Source organism: Pituophis catenifer, unplaced genomic scaffold (assembly GCF_029215685.1).
Source record: "Pituophis catenifer annectens isolate HBS135680 unplaced genomic scaffold, rPitCat1.0.hap2 SCAF_9, whole genome shotgun sequence".
In the NCBI taxonomy this organism is placed as follows: domain Eukaryota; kingdom Metazoa; phylum Chordata; class Lepidosauria; order Squamata; family Colubridae; genus Pituophis; species Pituophis catenifer.
In genome coordinates, this window is record NW_027256889.1 from 412,600 (window position 1) to 438,414 (window position 25,815).

At 58.1% G+C, this 25,815-nt stretch overlaps 4 protein-coding genes and 1 long non-coding RNA gene across 7 annotated transcripts; 4 read left to right on the forward strand and 1 right to left on the reverse strand.

The window, feature by feature from the left end:
* Positions 1-337: 337 nt before the first annotated feature.
* On the forward strand, positions 338-2,351 carry LOC139321293 (rho-related GTP-binding protein RhoU-like). The gene is made up of 3 exons (XM_070949965.1): positions 338-515; positions 739-797; positions 1,441-2,351. The coding sequence occupies exons 1-3, from the start codon at positions 338-340 to the stop codon at positions 1,882-1,884; spliced, it is 681 nt and encodes a 226-aa protein (XP_070806066.1). The 3' UTR covers positions 1,885-2,351.
* A 1,937-nt stretch (positions 2,352-4,288) lies between these two features.
* On the forward strand, positions 4,289-9,300 carry RAB4B (RAB4B, member RAS oncogene family). 3 transcript variants are annotated; one of them, XR_011600765.1, is made up of 9 exons: positions 4,289-4,357; positions 4,456-4,536; positions 4,751-4,865; positions 5,572-5,634; positions 5,966-6,120; positions 6,529-6,624; positions 6,963-7,103; positions 7,461-8,721; positions 9,053-9,300. XR_011600765.1 is itself a non-coding variant. In XM_070949966.1 (8 exons), exons 1-7 carry the CDS (start codon positions 4,342-4,344, stop codon positions 7,076-7,078), a joined length of 642 nt encoding a protein of 213 aa, XP_070806067.1. In that variant the 5' UTR covers positions 4,289-4,341; the 3' UTR covers positions 7,079-7,103; positions 7,461-9,300. The 3 variants fall into 3 exon arrangements, 1 of the variants encoding a protein (XP_070806067.1); XR_011600766.1 differs by having other exon boundaries at positions 7,461-7,668; XM_070949966.1 differs by having other exon boundaries at positions 7,461-9,300.
* Positions 9,301-10,281: 981 nt separating this feature from the next.
* On the reverse strand, positions 10,282-11,465 carry LOC139321442 (uncharacterized). Its single transcript, XR_011600776.1, has 3 exons — positions 11,196-11,465; positions 10,444-10,558; positions 10,282-10,340 (listed from the first exon to the last, which is right to left on the reverse strand). It is a non-coding gene; the product is annotated as an uncharacterized lncRNA (long non-coding RNA).
* Positions 11,466-11,901: 436 nt separating this feature from the next.
* On the forward strand, positions 11,902-16,500 carry EGLN2 (egl-9 family hypoxia inducible factor 2). The gene is made up of 6 exons (XM_070949974.1): positions 11,902-12,028; positions 12,394-13,040; positions 14,628-14,747; positions 15,178-15,314; positions 15,842-15,909; positions 16,358-16,500. The coding sequence occupies exons 1-6, from the start codon at positions 11,902-11,904 to the stop codon at positions 16,411-16,413; spliced, it is 1,155 nt and encodes a 384-aa protein (XP_070806075.1). The 3' UTR covers positions 16,414-16,500.
* A 3,090-nt stretch (positions 16,501-19,590) lies between these two features.
* LOC139321441 (cytochrome P450 2F5-like) lies at positions 19,591-25,677 on the forward strand. The gene is made up of 9 exons (XM_070950150.1): positions 19,591-19,785; positions 19,986-20,148; positions 20,555-20,704; positions 22,192-22,349; positions 23,141-23,317; positions 23,893-24,034; positions 24,314-24,501; positions 25,200-25,341; positions 25,440-25,677. Exons 1-9 carry the CDS (start codon positions 19,606-19,608, stop codon positions 25,619-25,621), a joined length of 1,482 nt encoding a protein of 493 aa, XP_070806251.1. The 5' UTR covers positions 19,591-19,605; the 3' UTR covers positions 25,622-25,677.
* Positions 25,678-25,815: the final 138 nt, after the last annotated feature.

The window sequence follows — 25,815 nt, forward strand, 5'->3', positions numbered from 1 at the left end:
AATTCTTCCCGGGCAGGAGGGCAGTGAGGCCGAGCCCCTTTCCTTGGGGTCCTCTGGGAGGTCGCGGTGCCCCCGGTTCTTGCAGTGCGGAGGGGAAGAAGCCGCCGCTCGGGATTCGCCAGAAAGCCGGGACCTCCTGGAGCCCCCTGGCCGGTGCGCGGCGCTCCCCGCTCGAAGGCGCCGCCGGGCCGGGCTCTCCTCGCTCGCGCTGAAGGCCGCCGGGTCCAGGGTGCAGGTGCTGGAGGTCCGCGCCCCGCGGCCAGGGGGCGTGGCCAGGCAAAGGAGGCTTCTCGCCTTCCTGCTGCCGCAGTCGCCGCCGCGCTCCGACGGTTCGCCGATGACGTTGCCGCCGGTGCCTCCGCACCGTCCCCGAGCCCGCCGGTGGCGGCCGCTGCGGGCCTTGGAGTGCGTGTTGCTGGGCGACGGCGCGGTGGGCAAGACTAGCCTGGCGCTCAGCTACAGCACCAACGGCTTCCCCGCGCGCTACGTGCCCACGGCCCTCGACCGCTTCTCCGGTACCGTCGCGGCGGATCCGCCACGGGGAGGGCGCTGCCCTAGGCCGGCGCCGCGTGCGCAGGCTGCCGGGTGGCGGAGGGCCCGGGTGCGCCGGAGCAGAGGCCCCCGGGGGAGGCCCGGCCAGGAGCGGCTCAGCGCCGCGTCGGCGGCTCGCCCCCCGCTTCTGGCCGATGGACCCCCTCGGTCTGTCGGCTAACCGGGGCGCCTGTTGTGTTTCCCCAGCTGTGGTCCAAGTGGACGGCGCCCCCATCCGTCTCCAGCTGTGCGACACGGCCGGGCAGGTAAGGGCTTGTCTGGAGCCCCGGGGCGGGCGGCCCTCCAGGCGGGAATTAAGGCTGCCGCGCGCGGCGCTGTTTTTGCGGCCGGAATCGGCGGCCTTCGGCTCGAAGCTCTCGCAAAAGTGGATTCCGCGGACAGGCTTTCGGCTCCTCGGAGTCCTTTGGAAGCGAGCGGCGCTCAGCTCCAAGAGAGCAGCCTCGCCCCGGCGGGATCCCCAGCGGAGCGGAGGCAGCCCTGCTCTCTTTACTCCCACCTGGGATACACCCTGGTCCCCAGAGCCCCATTCTGGAGCGATAGGGGCCCTTCGCTGGTCTCCACCTTCTTTTCAGGCACTCTGCACACACGCACACAGGCATACTCAAAATCCCAATGAAGATTTATGACGTTATTAATGCAATGAGCAACTGGAGTTCTGCTGCCGAAGAGGCTGATCACCAGGTGGGGGTGGGGCTTGGAGGGCCTCCTGTCCAAGCTGTGATGTTGATGTTGCATCCCAACTGAACTTTGGCCAGGCTTCCTGTCAGGTTTGCCCTAAGCATCTATTTGCAAAGGCCAGGGCTGGGCCCTGGATGGAGGGGGGGGGGGAGCTCTAGGTGGGAGTGGTGAGTCTCTCCTCACGCTGTGCCCTTCCCGGTTTGCTGGCAGGATGAATTTGATGCCTTGTGGCAGGCCTGCTGCCCAAAGGCCGACATCTGCCTGCTCTGCTTCAGCGTGGTGGCACCCACCTCCTTCCGGAACATTGTGGACAAGTGGTACCCGGAGGTGCGTCGTCACTGCCCTTCTGCCCCGGTGCTGTTGGTGGGGACTCAGTCAGACCTGCGCCAGGACGTCAAGGTGCTGATTGCCCTCTCCCGGCGCCAGGAGAAGCCGGTGCCTCCTACCGCTGGCCGGTCTCTGGCCAGGAAGCTGGGCATGGCTGGCTACATGGAGTGCTCGGCCCTCACCCAACAGAATCTGAAAGAAGTCTTTGACACCGCTATTGTGTTGGGGCTGCGGGCTGGTGAGGGCCCCAAGGGGCAGAGGGCCCCCCCCAGCTGCATCTGGGCCCTCTCCAAAGACTGGTGGAACAAATATGTTTGTGTGCGGTAGCCCTGGGGACAGCATCCTCCCTCCCACCCCAGGGATGGGGCCTGGTGCTGGCATCCTTCATGAACTGGTGCATTCTGGTACACTGCACCTGGGTCGGGGGCCCAGAAGCTCAGGGCTATGCCCCTCCTGAGGCATAATGCCTCTTCCCAGCCTGCCGTCTGTGGCGAAAGCCTGAAGCGGGCAAGGGCTGCCTGTGCAGGACAGGACTCACCAGGGTTCTTTCCAAGTGCAGAGGGAAGGACAGATCCAAGCTGTTCTCTCTCACTGAGTGCAGAAACAGGGAAAAACAGCCCTGTGTCCTTGAAGGGCAGAACCAACCAGAGTGCCTGCAATCGTCATCCCAAATGACGGTGCAAAGTTTTGACCAAGGAGTTGATTTTATTGTAAACAGAAATACATAAGCCAGTAGTATGATTTTGAGAAGTGAAATGACATGCTTAAAAAAATACAGTTAACAAAATGCTTCAGAGAACAGTGCTAACTGGATTTTTGTTTTGTTTTTTAAATTACATATGATAGGCAAATCCCAGGCCTTAATCTCGGAGCCTTTATTTTGACACAGCCTGCTGATTTTTAGTCCACTTCTCTCTCTTGGGATGCCTGGGGGTTATTAATCCCAGCCTCTCTTTATCCTGCTGATCTTCCAACTGTTATCGCTGCAGCCCCACAGATTGACAGGAGTGCCCAGTGCCAGCTGATCACCCTGCCCAAATATTTTTATGGAAGAAAGTTTGAGGTGGTGTGATATTTCCATTCCCCTGGGCTTTCTGCACTAAATATTTTCTTTCTGCATTTTCTTTGCAACCATTACCTGATTAAATGTATTTTCCCCTAAACAGAGTATTTGGGACACCCCACCTTGAACCCACAAGTGTAGGTATTCTGTGAGAAGAACAAGGTCCCTTGTTTTCTTGCAGACGTTTCATTACCCAAACCAGGTAACATCATCAGCACTAGTAAAGAAGAGCTTTCTGCACATAGCAGAAGCACTGAAAAATTAACTCTATGGCCTGAGCAGCATTGTGCGCTTTGCAAGATGTAATGGGGCCTGTGAGGTTAATATTAACCGGAGCAGGGGTTGGAGTAAAGCTTTGTTGATATGAGAGAGGAAGTATCATATATATTTCAGCAGCAGTTCAACCTCCCTCCTGCCACCTGCTGTCAATCTAGGCCCTTTCAGAGCATCCTGCTTCTTTCTCCCCTAGTCCTGAAAACTGCCCAACCCAGAAAGGGTGACTCACACAACAGCGCTGACTTGCTCAAGATAAAGAATGCCAGATAAGGAGAGGGAGGGAAGACATCCAGGATCAGCTGGCCTTTCTTGACAGCTTGGTAGCTGAGATGTGAAGGAACACGTATTGTGTCAAGTGGGGGTGGGAGTGTTAGGGTTCAGTTGCTGCGATTTCATCCCTTGAGGTCTCAAGCTTTGCTGATGGTCTGAGGGGGTGGGGAGGCCATATGTACCCCTAAATGCCCTCTGGGCTCTCTGAACCCTCGCCTCTCCCTGCCTGCTCTAGGACTCAGGAGGAGGAAGTGCCCTACTGTGCCTTGCCCCTGAGCACCTGCCGGGCACAGCTGTTTCCCTTGCAGAGACAGGGTGTTCCTGCCAAGAGCAACTTGTCTCTTCTGCCAGCCTCCCAGAGCGGGCTTGTAGGAGCTGGCGGGGAGGGGAAAGGCTCAGTGAGGTGCAGGGAGGGTCCAGCTGCCTTGCCAGTCTCTCACCACAGGCTGGGAGGCCGGGGAATATTCCACCAGGCCCAGCAGGCTGCCCATTGTGTTATTGTGTGTACACACACATGCCTCCCTGCTGCCAGAGCAGTCAGTGCTTTTTGCCCTTTGTGGCTTGACCTCGGCTCCTTCATTGTCCCTGATCTCCTGGCCCAACCACCCTCCCACCTGAGCGTGTGGGTACACGAGTGCACAGGGACTGCGAGAGCAAAGGAAGGATCGTCTTAGGCTGGGATACTGAGCAAACGTGAAGGCAGAGGAGGGCCTTGGCGGGAGGGAGGAGGCGCCCAGCTTCCTAGGGGAACAGCTTGCATCGGATGGGTTAGGGCCAGGTGCAAAAAAGACAACTCCGCGCCAGCTGGACGCGGGGGTTTCACCCGGAGGACCCAGGCAGGCAGGCGCCTTTCTGGCTGGGGGCCAGCCGTGATGTCTCGCGGGGCCCCCCGAACAGCGCATCCGAACGATTTGGCTGAATAAAGGCAGGCGGGAGCGCGGAGCCTCCAACCGCACCACCCCCGCAGGGCGGTCTGGGCTCCCTTCCGCCGCGCTGCCCTCTTTAGACCCTCCGCCCGAGAAGCGTTTCTCTGATTGGCGGCACGGCTCTCGTTGGCTCGGTCGCTGACGTCATCTTCCCGCGACGCCAGTCTCGGCCGGCTCCCTGGGCGCCGCCATATTGCGCGACGAGGCCGGCAGGCGGAGGAGGGGGCGAGGGCCGACGCGTCGCCCGCCATGTCGGAGACCTACGGTGCGTGGGCGGCGGGGCCGAAGGGGGGCGCGGCGGCGGCGGCGGCGGCGGCGGGGGCTCTGCAAGGGCTGCCTCCCGTCTCTCTGTCTCCCCCGCAGACTTCCTCTTCAAGTTCCTGGTGATCGGCAGCGCCGGAACCGGCAAGTCCTGCCTGCTGCACCAGTTCATCGAGAGCAAGTGTGAGTCGCCGGGGTGGGGGGGACTCGCCCGGGCGGCTGTGGCTCGGCGGTCTGTCCGACCGGAGCCCCCTCGGCCCATCCAGCGGGCTCCGGCTGCAGGCGGCGCCTCCCGGCTCCTCTCCGAGCGGCCGAGCCACAGCAGGCCGCTCTCTGAGCCGTTCCCGGGCTGCCCCGCGTGACCTGCCGCCCTCTTGTCCCTCTCGGCGCCCGGCAGTTAAGCAGGACTCCAACCACACCATCGGGGTGGAATTCGGGTCGAAGGTGGTGACCGTCGGCGGCAAAACAGTGAAGCTGCAGATCTGGGACACGGCTGGGCAGGAGCGGTTCAGGTCAGCAGCAGCATCTGAGGGGCTGGGGGGGCGGTCGCTGGGGGCTTTGGCGAGGGAAGCCCCCCTCCCCCCAGTCGTTGAGAAGCGGTCTGCTTTGGGGAAAGCGGGTACATCCCTGGGGGACCCTCTGGGGGATCCTCTGGCCACTGGGAGACCAACTGGGAAGGGGCACCTGGGAGGATTTTTAAAGGGTTTGGAGTAACTAATTTTTGATTTGCAGTCATAGGATATTGATGAAGTAGATTTTCATGAGATCCTGTTCTGCAAGGATTGTACTGACTCATCCAAGCTTGCAAGATCAGCCGTCTGCTGAATGTTCTGGTTGATATTATTCATACCTCAGTTGTTAAAGTTCTGTTTTTGAAAAGATGTCAAGGACATATGTGGAGGGAGAGGTTCCTTCCGGATTAAGACTTAATTGTGCAAGGCTTCAGATGCCAGTCCAGTTTTTCAAAGTCTTCTCTGAAACAAAGAATGCTTTGTCTGCAAGTTTGAATCCAAATCTGTCCCACATGTTGGCCTAGAGAATGCTCCATAGCTCACAGAAGATTTCAGAGTAATACTCGTGGCTTTAACTGCACAATCCAGCATCTAAGAACACACTTAGAAATAAGGTTCAAGTTAGCATGTACAAGTGCCATTTCAATAGTTTGCATTACACCCAGTCTGCCATAGCTGTGTCAAGCCTTCTTTACTTCCTCTCTAGGTCTGTTACTAGAAGCTACTACAGAGGTGCAGCTGGGGCACTTTTGGTGTATGACATCACGAGGTGAGCATGTTGCACCCCCATCTCTTGCTTTTCAGCAATAGGAATTTCTGGGAAGGGGCTGTTTCTGCTATGGCTCTTCAGACTATTTTCATTGTAGAAGAAAAGCTGCAATGCTGTTTCTTAGCGGAATTTAGGGTGCAGGGGAGCACCTTGACATACAGAATGGCTGTGGGGAGGGGTCAGTTACTGGTAGGCCAGCAGGGGGATTTGGGGGAGGAAGCCAGCGAAGCAGCTCATGCAGAAATTTCTTTCCCTCTTTGGGACAAAGCCTTCTCTGAGTCTCCCAGGCATTTTTTTTTCTGGCATTCAATCTGTCAATTCCATCTTGCAGCAGAGAGACCTACAATGCCTTGACCAATTGGCTAACCGATGCCCGGACTCTGGCCAGCCTCAATATTGTCATTATTCTATGCGGCAACAAGAAGGATTTGGATGCTGACCGGGAAGTCACTTTTTTGGAAGCTTCTCGTTTTGCTCAAGAGAATGGTAATGCAGGGGGTGGGGGTGGGTGCTGGAGGGAGCTCAGCCCCTGGAGTCTTGCTTTCCCTAGAAGCACCTCATGCCACTGGGCTGAGTGAGGAGCAGGGAGAGCTGGCCATGGTGAGCTGCTGCTGAGATACTTTGGGCAGGAGCAGCCATCTCTGGTCAACTGCTGAGTTGTTTTTCCCAGCATCCGTCTCTCCTTGAGGGCTGGAGCTTTGGGAAACCATGGGAGGCCTGGACTTGATCTCCAATAACCCCCCTCTGTACCCCTTGGTTTGGATTTCTGTCCTGGGGTGTAGGAAGGCTCCTCCCACCCATCCGTTGCTTTAACCAAGCTCACTTCTGGGTCCAGAACCGACATTGAAGCATTATGGCAGCGGTCTTAATCTGAGGCTTCTTCTCATCCTGCAGAGCTGATGTTTCTCGAGACCAGTGCCTTGACTGGAGAGAACGTAGAAGAAGCTTTCCTGAAATGTGCACGGACCATATTAAATAAAATCGAATCAGGTGTGCCATTTATTTTTTTTAGCAGATTTATGAACTATCTGAGTCCTGAAGGACTCTGGGTGGCATGTAACAATGGAAACTGTTGTACAAATCCCTCAATCACCTGGGCCAGAGGCGGAAAGACGCAGCTTAGTGGTTAGGGTCAAAATGGCTTTGAGCTGCTTGAAATTGGGGTCCCTCAAGCTCTGGATGATGTGCCAAGGCCAGAGGCCCTAGGACCTGCCCAAATACTCTCTGGGTAAGTTGACCCACGTGGCAAAGAGACTCTGGGACCGAGCAATTGTTGTGGGGGATTGTGGCCAAAGCCAGTGGTACCTGACTATCTCTTCCCCTACCAGGTGAGCTCGACCCGGAGAGGATGGGCTCAGGTATCCAGTACGGGGATGCGTCCTTGCGGCAGCTGCGGCAGCCCCGGAGCAGCCAGGCACAGGCGAGGCAGCAGTGCACCTGCTAGGCCCAGGTCCTCACCGGCTTGCAAGGTGAGCTGGGAGCTGCTCCCCAGTGACACTGTCATTCAGGACCCTCCTTCTGCTGTGCCTCCTGCCCCCGAGGCTGGACTGGGACTGTGTGCGCAGGGCACTTTTCCAATTCCATTTCAGAAAAAGGGGTGACTGGGAGTGCCTTCAGCCCCCCACCCCCCACCCCACGGCCTGGCTTTAACCTCCATGCATCGGAGCCACAGGCAAGAAGCCACCTTCGAGTGGAATGGGGAGCTTTGGTGAACAAAGTGGCCACTACGTGGTCAGGAGGTTTTGGCCACAAGTCCAGCCCCCAGAGGGTGGTGTGAAGAACTGGTGCCTCTGCAGGGCCCCACCATACTCCCCCTCTTTCCTCAGTGCTGGAACTCCGCTGCTCTGGGCCCCGGGGCTACATGAAGCCTCTTCTTCTGTTTGGTTCTCCAACGCAACAGGCCTCTTGGGCTGAAGACCCCACTGCACCCCCTGCTGTTGCTGCCACGGCCACTGCCGCTTCCTTCCCCTTGCATCGCCTCCTGTCCTAAGACAAGAAGGGTTGCGTGTTCGCTCTCAGATTTCCTAGCAGAAGGTTTGCACGAATGGCTGTGGCCAGGCCCCTGCATCCACCCCCTCGCACACTGCTGCCCCCCAAAGGTGTGGGTGTGGGTGTGGGCGCCCCTAGAGGGCGTGGGGCCTTGGCCCCTTCTGTGCTCCGTAGCTGCTCCAGCTGAATAGCAGCCGATTCATCTGATTGGGAAGGAGTGTCCGTGTCCCTCCCGAGATGCTCTACTTTTTTTCTTCCTTCCTTCCTTCCCTCTTTCAAGCCTCTTATGCTTGCCCTGGGCCTCTGCCTGCACCCCTCTTTTCCAGGGCTGCAGTGGCTGGGCCAGGCCAGTGGGCAGGTTGGGTTGGTCCTTGAGGGGTTTTTTTGGCCCGGTGTTGATGGAGTGAGAAATGCTCCCTTCGGGCAATTTCTTTTGAGCTCTTTCCTGGGCTGAGTCCACAGCAAGGAAGCCACAGCATTGGCAGAAAAATCTCTGCTTCCGTGCTGGTGTGGGAAGCTGTGGGGATATTCCCCCCCCCCCCTTTGGGTGAGCTTGGATTCCCGCATGCTTTAAGTGTTGCAAGATGTCCGTATCTCTAGAGCCTTTGACTGGGCACCAGCATGAGAGGCAAAAATCCCACGGTTGACAAAGTACCCCTGACTTCCAAAGAGCACAGCCCTAAATTTTGTCACAAGAAGAGGGGGGAAAAACCACCAAGTTATGGAATTGCCCCCAGTCCTTCACTCCCGTGGCCACTGCTATCAGGCTTGCTGTGCGTGGTCCCTCTGGGTCCTGCAGAGGAGAGGATGGTTTGGTGGGGATCTCTTGAGAGGCACCAGCTCTGAGAAGGAGGATACCCTTCCCCCCCCCAATTACAAGTTTCTCTTAACCCTCTGACAGAGCCTGGCTCCCTCCCCCTCCCTTTCTCTAGTGGGCCAGGAGCTGCCTCCCTGTGTGTTGATCCACATTTGCATGGATCCTCAGGGAACTGGTTTTTGCCAGCCATCCAGAATGAGGCCTGGGTCCAGATGGTAGCAAGCCAGGTGGGTTTGGAAGAGTTTGCTGGGCCAGAAGTCCTCCCTGGTTCACTGAGGAAGGTAGGTAGAACCTGGCAGTTCCTATTAGCAGTTACTTCTGGCCATGGACGGTTGCCCCCTTACAGGAAGAGGGGGTGCTCTGAGTTGGGGACTTTCTCCCTCCCCTCCCCAGTTTTATAGTCACATAATGGGAAGGTGAGAACCTGGAGGTGGGGTCTGCTTCTCTTTTCTGCTAGGATGGAGCAATCTCTGCTCCTGCTTGTGTGCTGGGAAGGTTTCGCTTCCCCTCCTGCGGCGCTCTCAGAAAGAAAGGAAGATGAAACGGGGACCCGATTTGGATTTTATTTTTAAGTGTAATGTTTCTCTTTGTTATTTATTCTTCTGTGTCAAGGGCAGGAACAGGCTCGCTTTGCAGGTGGGGTCCCTGCTCTCATTGGCTGCATTCCTGGTTTGATTCCTTAAGCTTTGTAGGAGGAGGAGTTCCTTCCATCCAGACTTGAACAGCTGACAGTTATACGCAGTTTAAAACCTAAATCTTCCGGTTTATTTTATTTTTTCTATAAATGCAAACATTCCCTCCAACTTTAAGGCTGTGAAACTGATACTCGAACATAAAATGTTTTTTTCCCCTTTTACAAATGTCAGAATTGTGATGCCTTTTTTCTTTTTGAAGCAATACGTATATGGTAACTAAGCAGCAGAAGGGCCGAAGGCTACTCAAATGTAGGGCAGGCTGCCGGTAGGACCGAAATAAGCACTGGTTGTGGGGGAAGATAGGCTGCTTCTAACCACGGCTGATCTGCTTTGGGAATCTCATCAGCAGGGCCTCCAACTAACCGCTCTCCCCTTCCCCGTCAAGAGTGAAGCCAGGCCAGGCGTTGGGCAGTGGGCCCTATAGCTGCCCTCCAGAGCAGGGGTCTCCAACCTTGGCAGTTTGAAGCCTTGTGGACTTCAAATCCCAGAATTCTTCTGCATCTCCATCATGCCTTCTGGTGGCAGGAGTTGTTTCCGCCATCATTTCTACAACTTCCTTTTAGAACCGTGTTCAGCTGGGAAGAGTGGAAAATCCTCCCTTGCTTCTCCACCCAAAAGCTAAGCGCCAAAGCTCCCTCCCTCCTTTAACTTGGGCGGTTGATCTTTCCCTCTTGTGGACAGCGTAGGCTTGGTTGTCATAAAGCTGTTTGCCAAATGTCCCTGCCCATGTTTGTGTGCGAGTCCTTTTTTAATTTTTCCAAAGAGAGCTGAATCCCCAATCTGTCACCCCCAGAGGAGCGGAGGAGCAAGCCTTGCAGTTTGCCTCAAGTGAGGCTCTAATAGGGGAAAAATTGCTTTACAGCTGTCAGGAGGCAAAAAAACTCCAAGGGAGAAATGGCATTTTTCATGGCATTTTTCATTTTTTCAAAAGACAATGTCAAGACTCTCTTATTCTCATTAGCTGATCCTGTCCTTTACTATAGAGAGGGAGGGATAAGGAAGCACAGGATCCCTGATTCTCATTGAAGACAAATTGTATAGCCCTTTAATAACAAGGCAGCATGGTAACGAGAAGCCATCAACTCGGAACATACATGCAATAACCATATCAAGGAATGATCCTATAGTACTTTAACTTAATTCAGACTGAATCCTTACTCGAGTTCTCCAGGATTTACATGCTTTATCACATTTCTTGCCTGTAACTGAACAGAAATTAAAACAGAAACAGAAAAGACAAATTGGAAAACGTTATCAGAAAAAGAGCAACAATTAAAAGACCAGTTTCCCAGTTAATCCATGGAGTACCTCTTCTGAAAGTTCTTATTTCCTCCAAATCTGCAGATCAAGTGGGTGGCAAGAATCCACTGAGCTTCCCAGGAAAAAGCCTCTCGGCCACAAACTGCTCTCACTCAGCTGTGATCTGAAAGTGAAGGTGCATCTTAGCTGAGCTCCCAAAAATGGGACACCCCCCCACTAGTGTTTTTTCAATTCAGAGGAAGAACTACAAACACCTCTACTGGCCAAAACTGGGTGGGTGGGCTTGGGAACCTTCCAAGAAGCCCCCTCTAAACACTTGGGATAGTAGCATTGGGAGGGGCCTCTAGGCAGTCGGCCCTTCATAGAGACCCTTGGTGGGCAGCAGCCTCTAGTTTTGGCATTCCCAAAAAATTGGACCCAAGCAGGGGTGGGTGGCGGGCTCAGGCGTCAGTGGTTTGCCACACGCAAGCAGAGCTCTAGAAAGAAAGCCGGGAAGAAGGTGCCCCTTTGGGTTTGCCTGCAGCACGTGGGGGAAGGGGATGGGGAGCCTGCAATCTCAGACCAGAACCCCTCTGCCAGAATTCCCGCCCCCATTCAATAATTTCATTTTCCAGCCTTTTGGGAAATGAAGACAATTTCTGGAAAGGAGGAAACGGATGGTTTCTATGGGGATGGCATCCGTGGGCCTGCGCGGCTTCCTTGCTGGTGCCGACTTAGGAAGGGTTCAGTTCTTTTGCCTTCGGTGATGGATACCGGTACCACCCAGGAGCCCTCTCTCCCTCCCGCGAAAGTTTGCTCACCGACTGTGCCGCGGAAGCCTCTGATGGCTGACCCAAGTTGACCATTTTGGCTTGCCTTGGCCGGTGTGTGTGTGTGTGTGTGTGTAACCTACGGGGCGGTGGGGGACGCTAGAGAGGTGCGGCATTCAGGGAGCGCTTGGCCGGATCGAGTCCCCAACGCCCCGGGTCCCGATTTGCACTGGCTGCAGAGAGGCGCCGGGTCTGCCCGGAGCGGCCGCGGGGGAGAAACCGGCGAGCAGCGGGGTCGCTCTGGGGCCGGAGGGGTGCCTAAGGCGGGAGAGCAACAGGCCAGGCCGGGCCGGACGTTTTGCCTTTCCGCGCTGCAGAAGAGGCTCCATTTGGCTTCTCCGGGGAGCTCCCGGAGCAGCCCGACTCCGGGCGCCGCTTGAAAAGCGGTTTCGGCACGAAAGCGCAGCTCCGCGCCGGCAGGAAAGAGCAATCGCGCCCCCGGCTCCCCGAACGACCCCCGCGCGCTCCGTTTCCGCTTCCTCCGTTCGGAGGGGCTCGCGTGGGCCCCGTGTGGCGGCGCCAGGGCCGGCTCGCTCCCGGGGCTCGCGCGAGCCTGCCCAGGTGGTGCTTGGCCAGAGCCCAGGAGGACAAGCGGCGGCTTCAGCGCAGGTGAGAAGCGCCTGGTGCGCGCTGAGGACTAGAGCCTTTCCGAGCAGAGCGTGGCTGCCCCGAAGGTGACGACTCTTCCTGGCGGCGGATGGCCGAGAACGCCGCCGGCCCCCCCGGTGCCCCCCGCAGAGGGCAGCCCTCAGCCGGAGAGACCCCGCCGCCCTGCAGCCGAGTCGCCAGGCGCCCACGCGCGGAGCCCGGCTGCCAAAGGCCAAGTTGCGCCTCAGTTGCTTCCCCGGGATTTAGCCGTGGCTGCCCTTGGAGACCCGCTTTGCCCCGGAGAGTGACCTTTCCCGCCGGGATTTCCCGCTGCCCTCCCTCAACTCTTAGCCGTTTGTGGGATCGCGGTCCCGCCAGCCTCTGCCGCAGGCCGGGGATGATGGGACCTGTGATCGGGTGCCTGACCTGGGAATGTCTAGCTGGGAGGGGCGGTCTCCGCGCGCCAGTCCCGTGCTGACTTCCCCCCCCCCCAATCTTCCCATGCTGGCTTCGTTCCTTCCCGGGGATGGGGGGGAGGGGTTGGGAACGCTGAGTCCGCTCGGGGCTGTTGCGCGCTCACCCTCTCTTCTCCCTCCCGCAGGCAACTGGGCCGGCCCCTCCCGCTACTCGGCGACCTCTGGGGGCCGCGCTGGGCCGCTCTGGCGCCCGCAAGATGCTGCCGGCCCGCGCCCAGCGCCGCCTGGCCCTGAGATGGACGCCTCCCGCCCGGCGGCCCCTGCCGTAGGGCTGCTCGCGGGCCAGGGCAGGCAGGCGGCGGCGAGCCGCGCGGAGCGCAAAGAGGTGGCAGTCCGCGGCCTCCTCTGGCTGGCCGTGACCCGGGAGCCGAAGCGGCCCAGCCCGGAGGCGGAGGGCTCGGTCGAGCGGCGGCCGCGGGGAGAGCCGGGCGCCCTCCAGCGCGGGCCCGTCGGCCGGCTGGCTCGGGACTACGTGGTGCCCTGCCTGGCCCGCTACGGCCTCTGCGTGAAGGACGCCTTCCTCGGGGAGGCGCTGGGCGGGCACATCCTGGCGCAGGTGGAGGGGCTGCACCGCGGCGGCAAGTTCCAGGACGGGCAGCTGGTGCTTCGCAGAGCGGGGCCCGCCCGCCGCATCCGCGGGGACCAGGTCGCCTGGGTGGAGGGCCGGGAGCCCGGCTGCCGCGCCATCGGCGTTCTCATGGCCCGCCTGGACGAGCTCATCCAACAGTGCGCCGGGAAGCTGGGCGGCTACGAGATCAACGGCCGGACGAAGGTGAGCGAGCGCCGGGCAGGAGCCCGGCCGAAAGGGCCGTTGCCCGGGCTCAGCCCCCCACCCGCAGGGCAGCCGGTCCCTCAGGCAGACGCGGGGAGGGGGATCTGATCTCCAGTGATCCTGCGACACCCCCCGAGGACGCTAAAAGCCATCGACTTTAAGCTGGTGTGTGTGTGTGTGTGTGTGTGTGTGTGTGTGTGTGTGTGTGTGTGATGGCGCTGGGCATGCAGCCCAAGACAGAAACCGACCCCCCCCTCCCCCAAAAGGCCTCGGTGCTTTTGGCTCTTCCTGGGACTGACTTGGCCTCTGCTTCCCGGGCTCGATCTACTGGAAGCCAGGCGTGCCCTCTTATTACCTGGAAAGGGATGGGCAGCTGTGGATGATGGGGTGATGGGAGCAGTCATCCTGGATCTTTTCTGCTCTGGATTTTAGGCCAAGAAGGGAAATAAGCATCTCGGACCCCACCCCTCCCCCTTTGGAGACACGTGGTTGGGCTGAGCCCTGAAGGAAGGGGGAGGAAGTGAGAGGGGCTGTGGGGCACATGGGTCAGGTTTAGGATGACCATGGGCATGTTGTGTGGATGCCTGTCAACTGGCTCTGACTGCCAGCCCCAGAAGAGGCTCCCTCCCTTTGCCAGTCTTGCCAGCCTACGCCCCAGAGGAACCCTGGCTGAAGTGCCCCCATCCCTGAAGTGATAAGAAGAGCCTCGGAGGCTGGCCCCCCTCGGGCAACCAGCCCTGAATTTGCCTCCTTTTGGAGCCTGGTCAAAAGGCTCCCTGAGTTGGCATCTCCTCCCCTCTGTCCTCCGGTGACCCTGCAGGGAACATCCACCACGTGGATGGCAGCAGCCCAGCTGGGAGGAACCAGGTCCGGCCTCACCGGGACTGGATGTCCTCAGTGTTCCTGAGAACAGGCTGCTCCAGCCCTGTGTGAGGAGAGGGTCCCTGCTGCAGCGCCACTGGCTAGGAGGGTCGGCTGCCCAAGGAAGAGGTGGGCTTGGTGGGCAGGGAGGGCAGATGCCTTGCATGGGGGCTGCCGCCTGCATCCCGCTCACAGTGGGGCTTTCCCTCCCCTCCCACTGCCAGTGTTCAGATGAATAAGTCATGATGGGGGCACTTGCAAATAGCTCCTCCAAATAATTTTGCCTCTGAGCATATGCTGAGTCCAGCTTTTGTCCACCTTGGATTTAAAGGAGAAAACTCTCTGGTTAGGCAAGGGAATCTCTGTGGGTGGGTGGGGGGCTTCCCTGTCAAAGGAGAGCATCTTGCCTGGCCTTGCCTCCTGTGTCTGGGGTGCCTGCAGTGAGGGTATGTGAATCAAACAGCTCTGAAACCAGCAAGGCTGCAGGATTCGGCCTTGGCACCTGTTTGATGGTGGCAGAAGAGTCCATCCCCTGGCATTTACCTCCCCTTGCCTACGCCTGTTTTGGAATGCTGGGAAGTGCCTTGCCAGGGTGGTCCTTGGCTATGAGGTCCGGGTTATTTGTGCCTTGGCTGGCTGGAGGTGCAGGGGGCTTCTGGGGGCAGTCCTAGTGGATTTGCCAGCTGCTCATCCCTTCCCTTCCCCTCCTCTCCTTCTGCCTCCCAGGCCATGGTGGCCTGTTACCCTGGCAATGGCCTGGGCTACGTGCGGCATGTGGACAACCCCCATGGAGACGGGCGCTGTGTCACCTGCATCTATTACCTAAACCGGAAGTGGGAGAGCAAGGTAGGTGGTGGCGGGTGGGGCGTGTGAGGAGGGGGCAAGGCTGCAACTCCTGGGTTTTTGTGGGCTTCAAGTGTTTCTTCCTTGCCTTCTGAGGCAGCTCAGAGCAGTGAGGATCGTGACTGAGGCTCAGCTGCTGTGTCAGGGAGAATGTGGAGAAAGGAGGAGCCTCAAGTGAAATCCCCAGTCTTGAAAAGTAGGAAGTTTGAAGTGCCCTCAAAGGGGAAGTTTCGATGGTTTCTAGAAGGCTGCAAAGAGCAGTTGGGCTCCCCTTGAGGGAAGCTTGGGGGTGGAGGCCTGGGGTCTCGGATAGAGGCCTTTTTATGGTGGCAAGATCGGGTGTCAGCCAGGCCCAGGACGAGGGGCTGCCCTTCTGATGCCCCCGGCATCCATGGCCATCCTGAAGGGTCCTCCTTGGTCCCCACTCCCCCAGGTGCACGGGGGCCTCCTGCAGATCTTCCCAGAGGGCCGCCCGGTCGTGGCCAACATTGATCCCATCTTTGACCGGCTGCTGATGTTCTGGTCCGACCAGCGCAACCCACACCAAGTGAAGCCAGCCTATGCTACCAGGTGACGGGGGCCAGCCAGAGGGAAGGGGCTGGGCAAGAGCCACCCCGGGCCTGCAAATGAGCTGTTTCTCCCCCAGACATGCAGAGTGACGTGTTGGCAATGGATGGAGCCCCTGCCCCGTAGGGAGGAAGGCTTCAGAGCCGGCTGCCCCCCAGGAAAGAGGCAGGGAAATCCAGTGGCAGCACCCTCCAAGAGGCTGGAGGACTGGGATGCCAAGCCAGACTGGGGTCCCTGGGCTGGAACAGAAGACCCCTCCCCTTCCCCCAGGGAGGCTGTAGCCAAAGGCTTCTGGGCTGCTGCTGAGAAAGGCTGAGGTGGGGGGAGCAGTTCTTGGGGGGGGGCTGCCCTACTCCTCAGGTCAGTCATGTGGGGAAGATGCTAAGAAGAACCGATGTGGGGAGTATTCTTGTGCTCTACACATAGATTGCTACCCAGAGAGACTCCCCCCATTAGATCAGTCAGTCAGCTCTCTCAACCCCGCTCCCAGTCCCAGCTGCCTCTTGACCCGCTTTCTGCCACCTGCCCAGGTATGCCATCACAGTCTGGTATTTTGACGCCAAGGAGCGGGCCAGAGCCAAGGAGGCGCACCAGCGGGGTAAGAGGGGGAGGGGCGCCTTTGAACAGGGGTGCTGTGGGGATGCCCCCGTAGCCTGGGCGCTGGAGTTGTCTGCCCGCAGCCCCCGGGAGGGTCTTTCCCTGGGAATGGCTAGCCCAGCTAGCTGTAGGGCAGACCCAGCTTTGGAAGCATTATGGACTGTTGTCCAGAGGGGCTTGGCTGATGGTGGCTGGCCAGGAAAGTCTGCTGGTGAGCAGTGAATAGAGGCTGCTGCCCCCTTGAGGGTCCTTCGGCTTTTGGGGGCTGCTTCACAATTGGGGCTCACAAAGGCTGTAGCAGAGCTGGGAAAGGAGCAGGAAAAGGAGGGCAAAGCAGTGGACGGCAGCTTGGGAAAAAAGGGCGGGGGGCACCTGGAGATGTGGGGCTCTGCTTGGGAGGGAGGGTTTTCCTGTGAGTAACCCCAGCCCCCCCCCCCCCCCCCCCGCAGCTTCTGCTCAGAAGGAAGGAGCCTCTTCTGGGACAGGGACTGACAGCCCCACGTGATGGATGGAAGACGTTGCCGTGGGAACCTGACTGGCAAGACCTGTCCCTCCTTTGGCCAACCCACCTGCCTGCAGATGCTGCCACTGCTGGGCTGGAATGCCCTGATGCAGGGAGGGGGTCTCAGGGGAGAGAGGGGCCCCGAGTGCAAGGAGGAACCCTGGATGTGTGTCCCTATGGATTGTCGCTGTGCTCTGGCCAGTCTGTAAATGCAGCTCCACTTTTCACATGGGGTGCTGTGCCCCCCCCAGCTGCCCCCCTCTGCTGCTGCCTGCATCACCCCTTTGCAGAAGAGGAGAGAGAGAGAGACAGAAAGGAGGACTGTGCAATAAAGATACCTCATTTGGAAAGGCTCTTGGCTGATCTCTTGGGGGGGGGGCTTGACAAACGATCCAGATTAAAGTGCCCCAGCTGCATCCCCATGACTGCTGTGCGCCCATGATGCCCCATTGTTGGCCCTGTTCCCACAACAGGCTATGACAGTTACAATCACCTCAACCTGGTCTGTTTCTGGTGGGCAGCGTCTCCCCATTTGCCTGCCTTGGCAGCCCCAGGGCAAAACCCCCCTCATGGGTTTGGGGGTTGTTCCTCTGAGCTCTCCTTCCTTTGGCGGGGGGGGGGGGGTCAGTTTGGATTGTTGGAAATAATTCTCTGCTCTCTTGTCCTGTGAAGTCTCCAGAGGGTCCATAGGAAGAAGAGAGGCCGGGGGTGGGGGTGGTTTGGAGTGGGATTTGGGGAGCAGCCAGAAGTGAAGGGTGCAGGCAAGGAGGTGGCCAGCAGGCGGTGCCCTTGAGTTGCCTTGGCTGGGACATGGACCTCTTGCAACCCCCTCCCCTCCAGGGCAGGGCCAGAAGAACTGCCTCCCCTCCCCCCTTCCAGTCTTGGCCCTTGGCTCTGTCCCGCATTCAGCTGCCTGTGAGGTGAACACTTGCAATGTGCCTGAAAAGCAGGCATGGAACTTTGGGGGTGGGGGTGGGGTGTCAGCGACCCTCTGGGGCCTTGCCAGCTTTTGGGCCAAACTGGGTCTGCCTGAGGACAGTTGTGGGCCATTGTCTCCTTTCCTGGCTCTGCACCACGAGAGAAAAGCCTTTCCCTGACCTCTCCAAGATGGAAACGTCCAGAAAGGACTGAGGGGAGATGGCTGGGCCAGGCCTCCAAAATGTCCTCAGAGCCTCCTGCTTGGGGGGCTGGGTTGGGCCAGGGAATGCTGGGAGTTGAAGTCCACACATCTCAACGTTGCCAAGCCAAGGATGAAAATGCTGCCAATTAGACCCTCCCTAAGAGACAGTAAGTGCCCAAACAAGCCGAGTGGGGATTTGGCGCCTTTTTCTAGGGAAGCGTCTCTTAGTGAACACAGCAACAAAGGGGACTGGCAGCCGCGCCTGGCCCTCCGCCCGGCTCCTCAGGGCAGCTGGAGCATGCAGGATAAACATCAGCAGGGCTGCCTTTTAAATCTCTGACTCTGCCCAAGTCGAAACCCGGCCTCTGTGCCAGGGAGGGGCAGCTGCTCAAGGGGCAGGTCACACAGCAGAGAGGAGGGCTGCAGGCCGGGAATGCAAAGTGATCCAAGGGTAGACGAGGAACCGGGCAGCTTCCAGGGTTTTGGGCACCCACCTCCCCACCCCAAAACATCCTTTGCTAAGAAGTCAATCCCCCAGTTATCGTGGGATGATTGGCCACAAGATGAGGGACGCAGCCCTTATCTCTTGCTCTTAAGGGAGAAGGAAGGCCTGGGGGGGGGGCTCTCAGCCAGAAGTGGCCCCTGCTGCCCTGGCTGTGAATGTCAGGAATCTGAAATGGCTGCTGGAGACTTTTCTCAAAATTTACGATAGCTTTTGAACAGCCCCGCCCCTGCCGCCAATGGAATGTATAGAGAGGACCTCCCCGCCCCACACATCCAAGTCCCGAAGGAGAGAATGGCTTTTCCCTCTCCCAGGGGCCTGGAGCAGGAGCCACTAAGGGAACTGAGCCTTGGAGGTGGGGAGCAGGGACCAGGCAGCCCGGGGCAGGTGAGGCTCAGGGCAGCCGCTGGGTCTTCCTTCTCTCGCAAGACTTCTCCATCCTGCTGAAGGATCCGCTCTCTTCGCAGAGGAGAAAGGCGTTCCCAAGAACATCCTTGGCATTTGAGCCTTCCCTTCGCTTTCCTGGTGCTGGCTAAAGGAGAGTGTGAGGCTTTCACAATCGCTGGGAGGTCAGGGGTGGGGTCGGCAGTGGCAGAGATGCCAAGGTTGGTGGAAACCTAGTCCTGTAACATTATCCTGCTGTTTTTGTATCAGCCCGATAATCCCCTGGCACCAGAGCCTCTCCCATCCCATCTTGGGACATGCTGGTGGCGGACCTGAATCTCTCCATGTTAGAAAACAGGGCTGTGGCGCAACCACAGGGGTTCCTGGCATGTGGGGAGAGCTCTCCATTCCCAGCGTAGAACAGCAAGGGGGCTCTGCTCTCGGCTGAGCATCTCCTGCTGAGAGGTGTAAGAGAGGCCGTCCAACAGGCACTCTGATGGGCAGCTTTGCCAAAATTGCTGCCACAGGGGAGATCCTTGAAGCTGTGAAGGGCTCCAAGTGGAGGGGGCTTCTTCTCTTTTTCACCTTCCTAGCACCACCCCCCCCCCACTTTCCTTCCACAGTGGCCCTGCGGGTTCCTGGCGTCTCAGGCTTTTCTGCAGAAGCCTTGGGTGAAATTGCTGGGCGTTGCCAGCAGCTCAGCCTCTCTGGCATGCTTGACACGGACAAGGGGTGGGAAGCGTTGCCAGCAGCCTCCGGACCATCTGCAGGAAGAGCCACCCATCTTCCCCAGCTGCTCCCTGGCCAGGCCACTGGCTTGGGGGTCCCCAGTGGCCCGGCAGGTGGGAAGCGCCCAGGAGGATCCTTTCCTCTCTGCCCAGCAATTCTCCCAAGGACCGAGTTGGGTGCAGGGCACATTCTGCCCCGAGGCCCCAAGTGGGGGGTAGCCTGGCAGCACTTCTGCCCAGGGAGAAAGTGTTATGCAAGCAGGTGATGCGGCTATCAGAGACCGAAAGCAACCTCAGCTCCAACGCCCAGCCTGCCTTCGGAGCCGCCCTGAGGGATCAGGTTCCGTCAGGAGGGGACACGCCTTCCTCTTGGTCCCTGTAACCAGGGCATAAAAGCAGGCATGGGAGGCGGGCACCTGTGTCCACTGGCTTGGTCGAAGCCTTCTCCCAGGGTTCCAACCATGGAAGCCAGCGCAGCCACGGTTCTCCTCCTGGCTCTCTGCCTTTCCTGCCTGATACTGCTCCTCCGAGGAGGACGATGGGGCACCAAGGCACGCCTGCCCCCCGGACCTCGACCCTTGCCCTTCATTGGCAACCTGCCTCACCTGGATGCCAAGAACATGATCAAGTCCCTGCTGGAGGTAAGCTCAGCCTCTGCCACAAATCAGGACACGCGTGGCAGAAACAGTGGGGGCAGCGGTGCTCCGTGGAGGACTCTGTGGTCCTTGAAGGCAGCAGTGGTTGAACAAAGCAGGCCAAGGGCCAAGGCATCTCCTGGGCACGGGGCATCGCACGGGAGACACTACATGGTCCAAGACTTCCTCCCCTTGTTTTCCTCCAGCTCAGCAGGCAGTATGGCTCGCTCTTCACCATCCACATGGGGTCCCGGCCGGTGGTGGTGCTGTGCGGGTATCAGACAGTGAAGGAGGCCCTGGTAGACCGAGGCGAGGAGTTCAGCGGCCGCGGAGACATGCCGGTCTTGTTCCGATTCACTCAGGGCAACGGTGAGTCCAGCTGGCTGCAGAGCTTTCTTGGGGCTGTCCTCGGGAGCAGAAGGGTGGTCAGGGGAGCCAGCGGGGCCATCAGCTTCCCTAAAAAGGTGGCTGCCCCAGGATGGGTAAGGAGGGCAGCCGGCAGGCTCCAAGCAGACCATTGCAAGGCATGCTCTTCTGCGGGAGTGATCTTTTTTCCAGGACCGTGTGTGTGTGTGGGGGGGGGAGGGCGCATGCGTGCATGCGCGTGTCTTCATCCCAGTCCAGGGAGGGGCAGTCTGCCCTTTCTTGCTTGTGGACATCAGGTGCTCTCCGGCTGTCCACATGATGACCCTCTGGCTGTCCGGGAGAAACGACTTCCACTGCTGGGGCCTCTCCTGCCCTTGATTCCAATGCCCCCCCTTCCCCCCCCATCCAGGCGTCGCCTTCTCCAATGGGGAGAAGTGGAAGATCCTGAGGCGGTTTGCCATTCAGACCTTACGGGACTTCGGGATGGGCAAGCGCAGCATTGAAGAGCGAATCCAGGAGGAGACCCAGTGCCTGGTGAAGGAGCTGGCCAAGAGGACAGGTGCGCAGGGCTGCGGGGGGGGGGGGAGGGAGGGGCACTTGGACCGGCTGAGCTGTGCCTTCACTCCCTCCAGACTTTGCTCCAGCAACTTCTTAGAAGAGTGAATTGCACACTTTTAAAAGGCTGATCGGCAAGGAGGGATCTAGCGAACTGCTCGGGAATGCTCCGCCTGGCCCCAGGAAGGAGGGGCAGGATGGGGGTGAACGAGCACTGATGAAGATAATGAGGATAATAATAATTATAATCATAATTATGCTAACAACAACAACAACAATAGCAAAGCTGAAGAGCAGGACGAGAAACAGACGTTTTACTAACAGAATAACCAAATTGGAAGGGGCCTCAGAGGTCTTCTAGTCCAATCCCTTGCTCGAGCAGGAGACCCCCTACCATTCCAGACAAGTGGCTGTCCAGCCTCTTCTTGAAAACCTCCAGTGATGGAGCTCCCACAACTTCTGGAGGCAAGGAATTCCACTGGTTAATTGTTCTCACTTTCAGGAATTTTCTCCTTAGTTCCAGGTTGCTTCTTTCCTTGAAGTTTCCATCCGTTGCTTCTTCTCTTGCCTTCTGGTGCTTTGGAGAATAGGTTGACCCTCTCTTCTTTGGGGCAGCCCCTCAGATATTGGAAGACTGCTATCATATCTCCCCTAGTTCTTCTTTTCACTAGACTACCCAATTCCTGCAACCGTTCTTTGTATGTTTTAGCCTCCAGTCTCTGCTCTTTTCTGCAGTCTTTCCAGAGTCTCAACTTCTTTTTTGTATCGTGGCAACCAAAACTATATGCAATATTCCAAGTGTGCTCTCACCAAGGCATTATAGAGTGGTATTAACATTTCAAGTGACCTCGATTCTGTTCCTCTGCAGCCTAAGATTGCACTGGCAGCTGCCGCCCATTTCTGGTTCTTGTTTAAGTGATCGTCCACTAGGACTCCAAGGTCCCCCTCTCACAATTGCTGCTGTCGAGCCAGGTTTCGCCTAATCTGTACTTGTACTTTTGTTTTTTTCTGCCTAGGTGTAAAACCTTACTTTTCTCCACATTAAATTCCATTGTTTGAGTCTGTCAAGATCCTTCTGTATCTTATTTTAAGCCTACCTTCTGGGGTGTTGACTGATCCTGCCAGTTTAGTGTCATCAGCAAATTTGATGCCCCGTTTCTCCCACCTTGCCTAAATCATTGATGAAGATGTTGAAGAGTCCTCGGCCTAAGACGGAGCCTTGGGGCACCCCACTGCTTACTCCCCCCATGTAGGTGCAGTTCCATTAAGCCGAGTGCGCTTGGTCAGCCAGTTATGACTCCATCTGGTGGTGAGGCTGCCTAAGCTGCATTTTTCTGTCTTCACGGAGGGTTCTGCTCTCAGAGATTCAGGCTGCCCCTTTGGGTAATTCTCGCTATCTCACTTTAGTGAAGGATACCAACATTGTGGGGGGGGAGCTGACTGGCCAGCCCGCCTGTCAGCCCCTTGGGCCTTTCGCTTTTGGTGCTGCAGAGCCCTTTGACCCCACATTTCTGCTTGGCTGCTCGGTCTCCAACATCATCTGCTCCATCGTCTTCGGAGATCGCTTTGACTATGAGGACCAGAATTTCCTGACCTTCATCGGGCTGATCAATGACAACTTCCGCCTCTTCAGCTCTCCTTGTGCCCAGGTGAGCACCTGCTGGGGGGGGCAGGCAGAGGAGGTAGACAGGCCTTGCAGGAAGAAGTAGCCCCTCCGCTGCCCCTTTCCTGCCATGCCCTCCTGTGGGGTTTGGGGCCATGGCAGCTTCCCCTACCTTCTTTCTGATAAACTCTTAAAGTTTCAGAGTATTCAAATATTTCTTCAGCCTCCAGCATCACTTTCATGGCATCAAACCAAAAGTGCTTTGGTATGAAAGAGGAGTCAAAGAGGCCATCTACATTAAAATTGAACAGCCCTCCCTCAACAGAAGGGGAGGGATACGACACCACCCATCTCCTGTTTACAACAGAGTCCTTTTAGCAGTTCCAAGAAGGTTCCACACCCATTTGCACTGATTCAGGGACCCTGAGGGCACATATGAACTCCCAAGTGGTCTCAACAAAACTGAAGAAACCTCTTGGATGAGAAGTGAAGCAACTTCAAGAAAAAAACGAAGTCTAATTGTCTTTTGAAAAAACACTTTTGGGATGGTGTCATGAAAGTGATGCAAAGGCAAAAGCACATTCGAGATGAGGGGAGACCCCACGCCCCCCTCACTTTCTCCTCTTCACGGCCAAGGGCTGAAAGTGGGAGAAGCCCTCCTGTGTTTGCTGAGCCTCCTGAAGCAGCTGCCACAACTGCTGAGGGGAAGCATGGAAGCTCCCATAGAAGGGTGGAGTTGTGTGGCTGGGAGGGGGTCTTTGTATCCTTTGCCCCTGCTTCCCACCCCCCTCACTCCTTTGGCTGCCTCCATATCCCATCCCTACTCCTCCTTTCTAGATGTACAACATTTTCCCCCACATCATGTATTACCTGCCTGGACCACACAACCAGATATTTGCCAACTTTGAGAATCTGCGGGCCCTGGTGAAGGAGATGGCCGAGGCCCACCAGGCCAGCCTGGACCCCAGCTGCCCACGCGATTTTATAGACTGCTTCCTCCTGAAGATGCAGCAGGTGAGAATGGGCTTTGTAGTCCTCTGTGGGGCCCTGTGTCGACTTCCATGGCAGAGGAGGGCCAAATGCAGAGTGGTGGTCACTGTCAGTGCAATTTGAGGAAGCGGGGAGACAGCGCCGGGTTCCTCTCCACAAAATCTTCCCAGCTGCTGCTGCTGCTGTCCAAAGGCTGAACCTCCCACTGGCCACAAAGGCCGGGGAGACCCTGGGTTGCCTCTGGAAGGGGGGGAGAGGAGCCCCTCCTTTCTCTCACCTCGGCTTCCTAAGCCACACCTGCCCTCCCCCACCACTGCCAGCAGGGCAGGGAAGAACAATGGTTGATGGGAACTTAGTGGCCAGATGCAGCTCCCGGGCAGCCCAGAGGTGAGCCTCCCATCCAGGGGATCGGCTCTTAGTCACAGGATCTGAAAATTCGGGGTGTGCAGGAAAAATCTCCCTGCCTCCCGTCAAGGCAATCCCACAGTCACACCTTCTGCATGAAGCCCTTCCCTGCAGGAGGATTGCCTAGCCTGGCAAGGGGAGGCAGCAGCTCTTGTGGCCACAGAGGCTCACCCCGGGCATCCCTGTGCCTGCAGGAGAAGGGAGACCCCTGCAGCTTCTTCCACACCGACACTTTGATCATGACCACCCACAACCTCTTCTTCGCGGGCACCGAGACCATCAGCACCACCCTCCGCTACGCCATCCTCATCCTCATGAAGTTTCCCGAAGTTGCTGGTGAGGCTGAGAACCCCCCCACCCACCCAGTGGCCAGAGAGGCAATCGCTATTTGTGGCATCCGAGCGCCCGAGACTGGCAAAGGTGGCACCTCTCCGGCTCTGCCCAGGAGGCACCAGTCAGGAACACAGGGCAGAAAGGAGAGGTTGGTGGGGACCCCGCTAGACAGAGCTTCTCCCTTGGCACTGTGGAAATGGGGGGAGGGATCAGGGCCTCTCAGCCCTCAAAGCAGCCGGGTGGGGGTCTCACGCCCCTCCCCACCCACCCCTCTGTCTGCAGCCAAGGTGCAGGAGGAGATCGCTAAGGTCATTGGCTCCGAACGCCTCCCCTCCATTGCTGACCGGGCAAGGATGCCCTACACTGATGCTGTCATCCACGAGGTCCAGAGGTTCGCCGACATCATCCCCATGGGCATCCCCCACGCCCTGACCAAGGACACCCATTTCCGGGGCTTCTTCTTTCCGGAGGTACTTGAGGGTGACAGAGAGCATGCCATGGGGTCTCGGCTGGAGGCGGCTTTATTCAGGCCTGGTTCACCCTTTATAGCTCCTGCTCAGCCTGGCTGCGGTTCTCCCCTTGTTTAATACTCATTTAAATAAATATCTGTAGCTTTGATTGCAAGTCCTCCATTCCTGCCAGGGAACTGCCCATCCCCCGAGTTGTGTCTCAGGATAGAAAGAGGCAAAGATCCCTAGTGCTGGGCAGTTTCTCAGTTTAACCATTTTCAAAACAGGCGTGCAAAATTTAGGATTCATTTTCACACATATTTCCCTAGGTTAATGTGAGCATGACTTTCCTATTTACACAGTTTTCAGTGATCCCCCCACCCCGGCCTTGTGCCTAATAATTTTGGCCAGTCTTTGCCTGAATATATGTGCATTTTCGAGGATGCGCATTCAGCTGCAAACTTTGCTGTAACGTGGGCTGGGTGCCCTTTCAACTGGCCCGTGCCCTCTTCTACAACCTGCTGCCAAGCCCGAAGCCACAAGCCAAGCGGGGACCTTCCCTGGCCTTCTGGGTTGCAGAGGAGGAATAAAGAGAAGGCAGGGAGGGGGGGATCAATAGAAAGGTGCCAGAGTCGGAAGGCCACCTAAAAGCAGAGCAGGCTCCCGGCTGAGACGTCCCCAGCGCCGCTCATTTGCTTCCCTTCCTCCCTTCCCAACAGGGCACCAACGTCCTGCCTTTCTTCCACTCCGTGCACCAAGATCCCAGCCAGTTCAGCAAGCCAGAAATGTTTGACCCCGGGCACTTCCTGGACGAGGCGGGGGCCTTCCGCCGCTCCAGCGCCTTCATGCCCTTCTCTGCCGGTGAGTGAGTGAGTGAGTGGGGGGGGGGCCGGGATGCTTCGGCCGCTTTCCCCGGAGAGAGCGAGAGCTCAGCAGCCCCCCTTCCCCCGGCCCTGCAGGGAAGCGGCTGTGCCTGGGCGAGGCCTTGGCGCGCATGGAGCTCTTCCTCTTCCTGACCGCCCTCCTGCAGCGCTTCTCCTTCCAGCCCAGCTGCCCCCGCGACCAGCTCGACCTCTCGCCCCTCATGAGCGGCATCGGGAACGTGCCTCGGCCCTACACCTGCCGCCCGCTCGCCCGCTGACGCCGCCCCCGCCGCCGGGGGAGGAGGAGCTCGGCCGCCCCTTTGCCCTCCGGAGAGCCGCTCTGCTCTTTCGGGGGGAGGGGGGGCTTTCCTGGGCTCCGCTTAGTGGCTGGGCTCCGACCGGTGAGGCGGCAACTGGGCGCGGGGCCCCCTTCCGCTCGCCAGCGCTGCCTCGCCGCCCGCCCGCCCGCTGC

What these genes read in the sequence shown, in the direction of transcription:
- LOC139321293 (XM_070949965.1), top strand. Translation starts at nt 338, where the DNA reads ATGACGTTGCCGCCGGTGCCTCCGCACCGTCCCCGAGCCCGCCGGTGG. An exon ending in GGCCCTCGACCGCTTCTCCG is followed by an intron (nt 516 to 738) that starts GTACCGTCGCGG and finishes GTGTTTCCCCAG; the next exon opens with CTGTGGTCCAAGTGGACGGC. An exon ending in TGTGCGACACGGCCGGGCAG is followed by an intron (nt 798 to 1,440) that starts GTAAGGGCTTGT and finishes GTTTGCTGGCAG; the next exon opens with GATGAATTTGATGCCTTGTG.
- RAB4B (XM_070949966.1), top strand. An exon ending in CCAGTTCATCGAGAGCAAGT is followed by an intron (nt 4,537 to 4,750) that starts GTGAGTCGCCGG and finishes GGCGCCCGGCAG; the next exon opens with TTAAGCAGGACTCCAACCAC. An exon ending in TTGGTGTATGACATCACGAG is followed by an intron (nt 5,635 to 5,965) that starts GTGAGCATGTTG and finishes TCCATCTTGCAG; the next exon opens with CAGAGAGACCTACAATGCCT.
- EGLN2 (XM_070949974.1), top strand. Translation starts at nt 11,902, where the DNA reads ATGGCCGAGAACGCCGCCGGCCCCCCCGGTGCCCCCCGCAGAGGGCAG. An exon ending in AGATCAACGGCCGGACGAAG is followed by an intron (nt 13,041 to 14,627) that starts GTGAGCGAGCGC and finishes TCTGCCTCCCAG; the next exon opens with GCCATGGTGGCCTGTTACCC. An exon ending in ACCGGAAGTGGGAGAGCAAG is followed by an intron (nt 14,748 to 15,177) that starts GTAGGTGGTGGC and finishes CCACTCCCCCAG; the next exon opens with GTGCACGGGGGCCTCCTGCA.
- LOC139321441 (XM_070950150.1), top strand. Translation starts at nt 19,606, where the DNA reads ATGGAAGCCAGCGCAGCCACGGTTCTCCTCCTGGCTCTCTGCCTTTCC. An exon ending in TGATCAAGTCCCTGCTGGAG is followed by an intron (nt 19,786 to 19,985) that starts GTAAGCTCAGCC and finishes GTTTTCCTCCAG; the next exon opens with CTCAGCAGGCAGTATGGCTC. An exon ending in TCAGCTCTCCTTGTGCCCAG is followed by an intron (nt 22,350 to 23,140) that starts GTGAGCACCTGC and finishes CCTCCTTTCTAG; the next exon opens with ATGTACAACATTTTCCCCCA.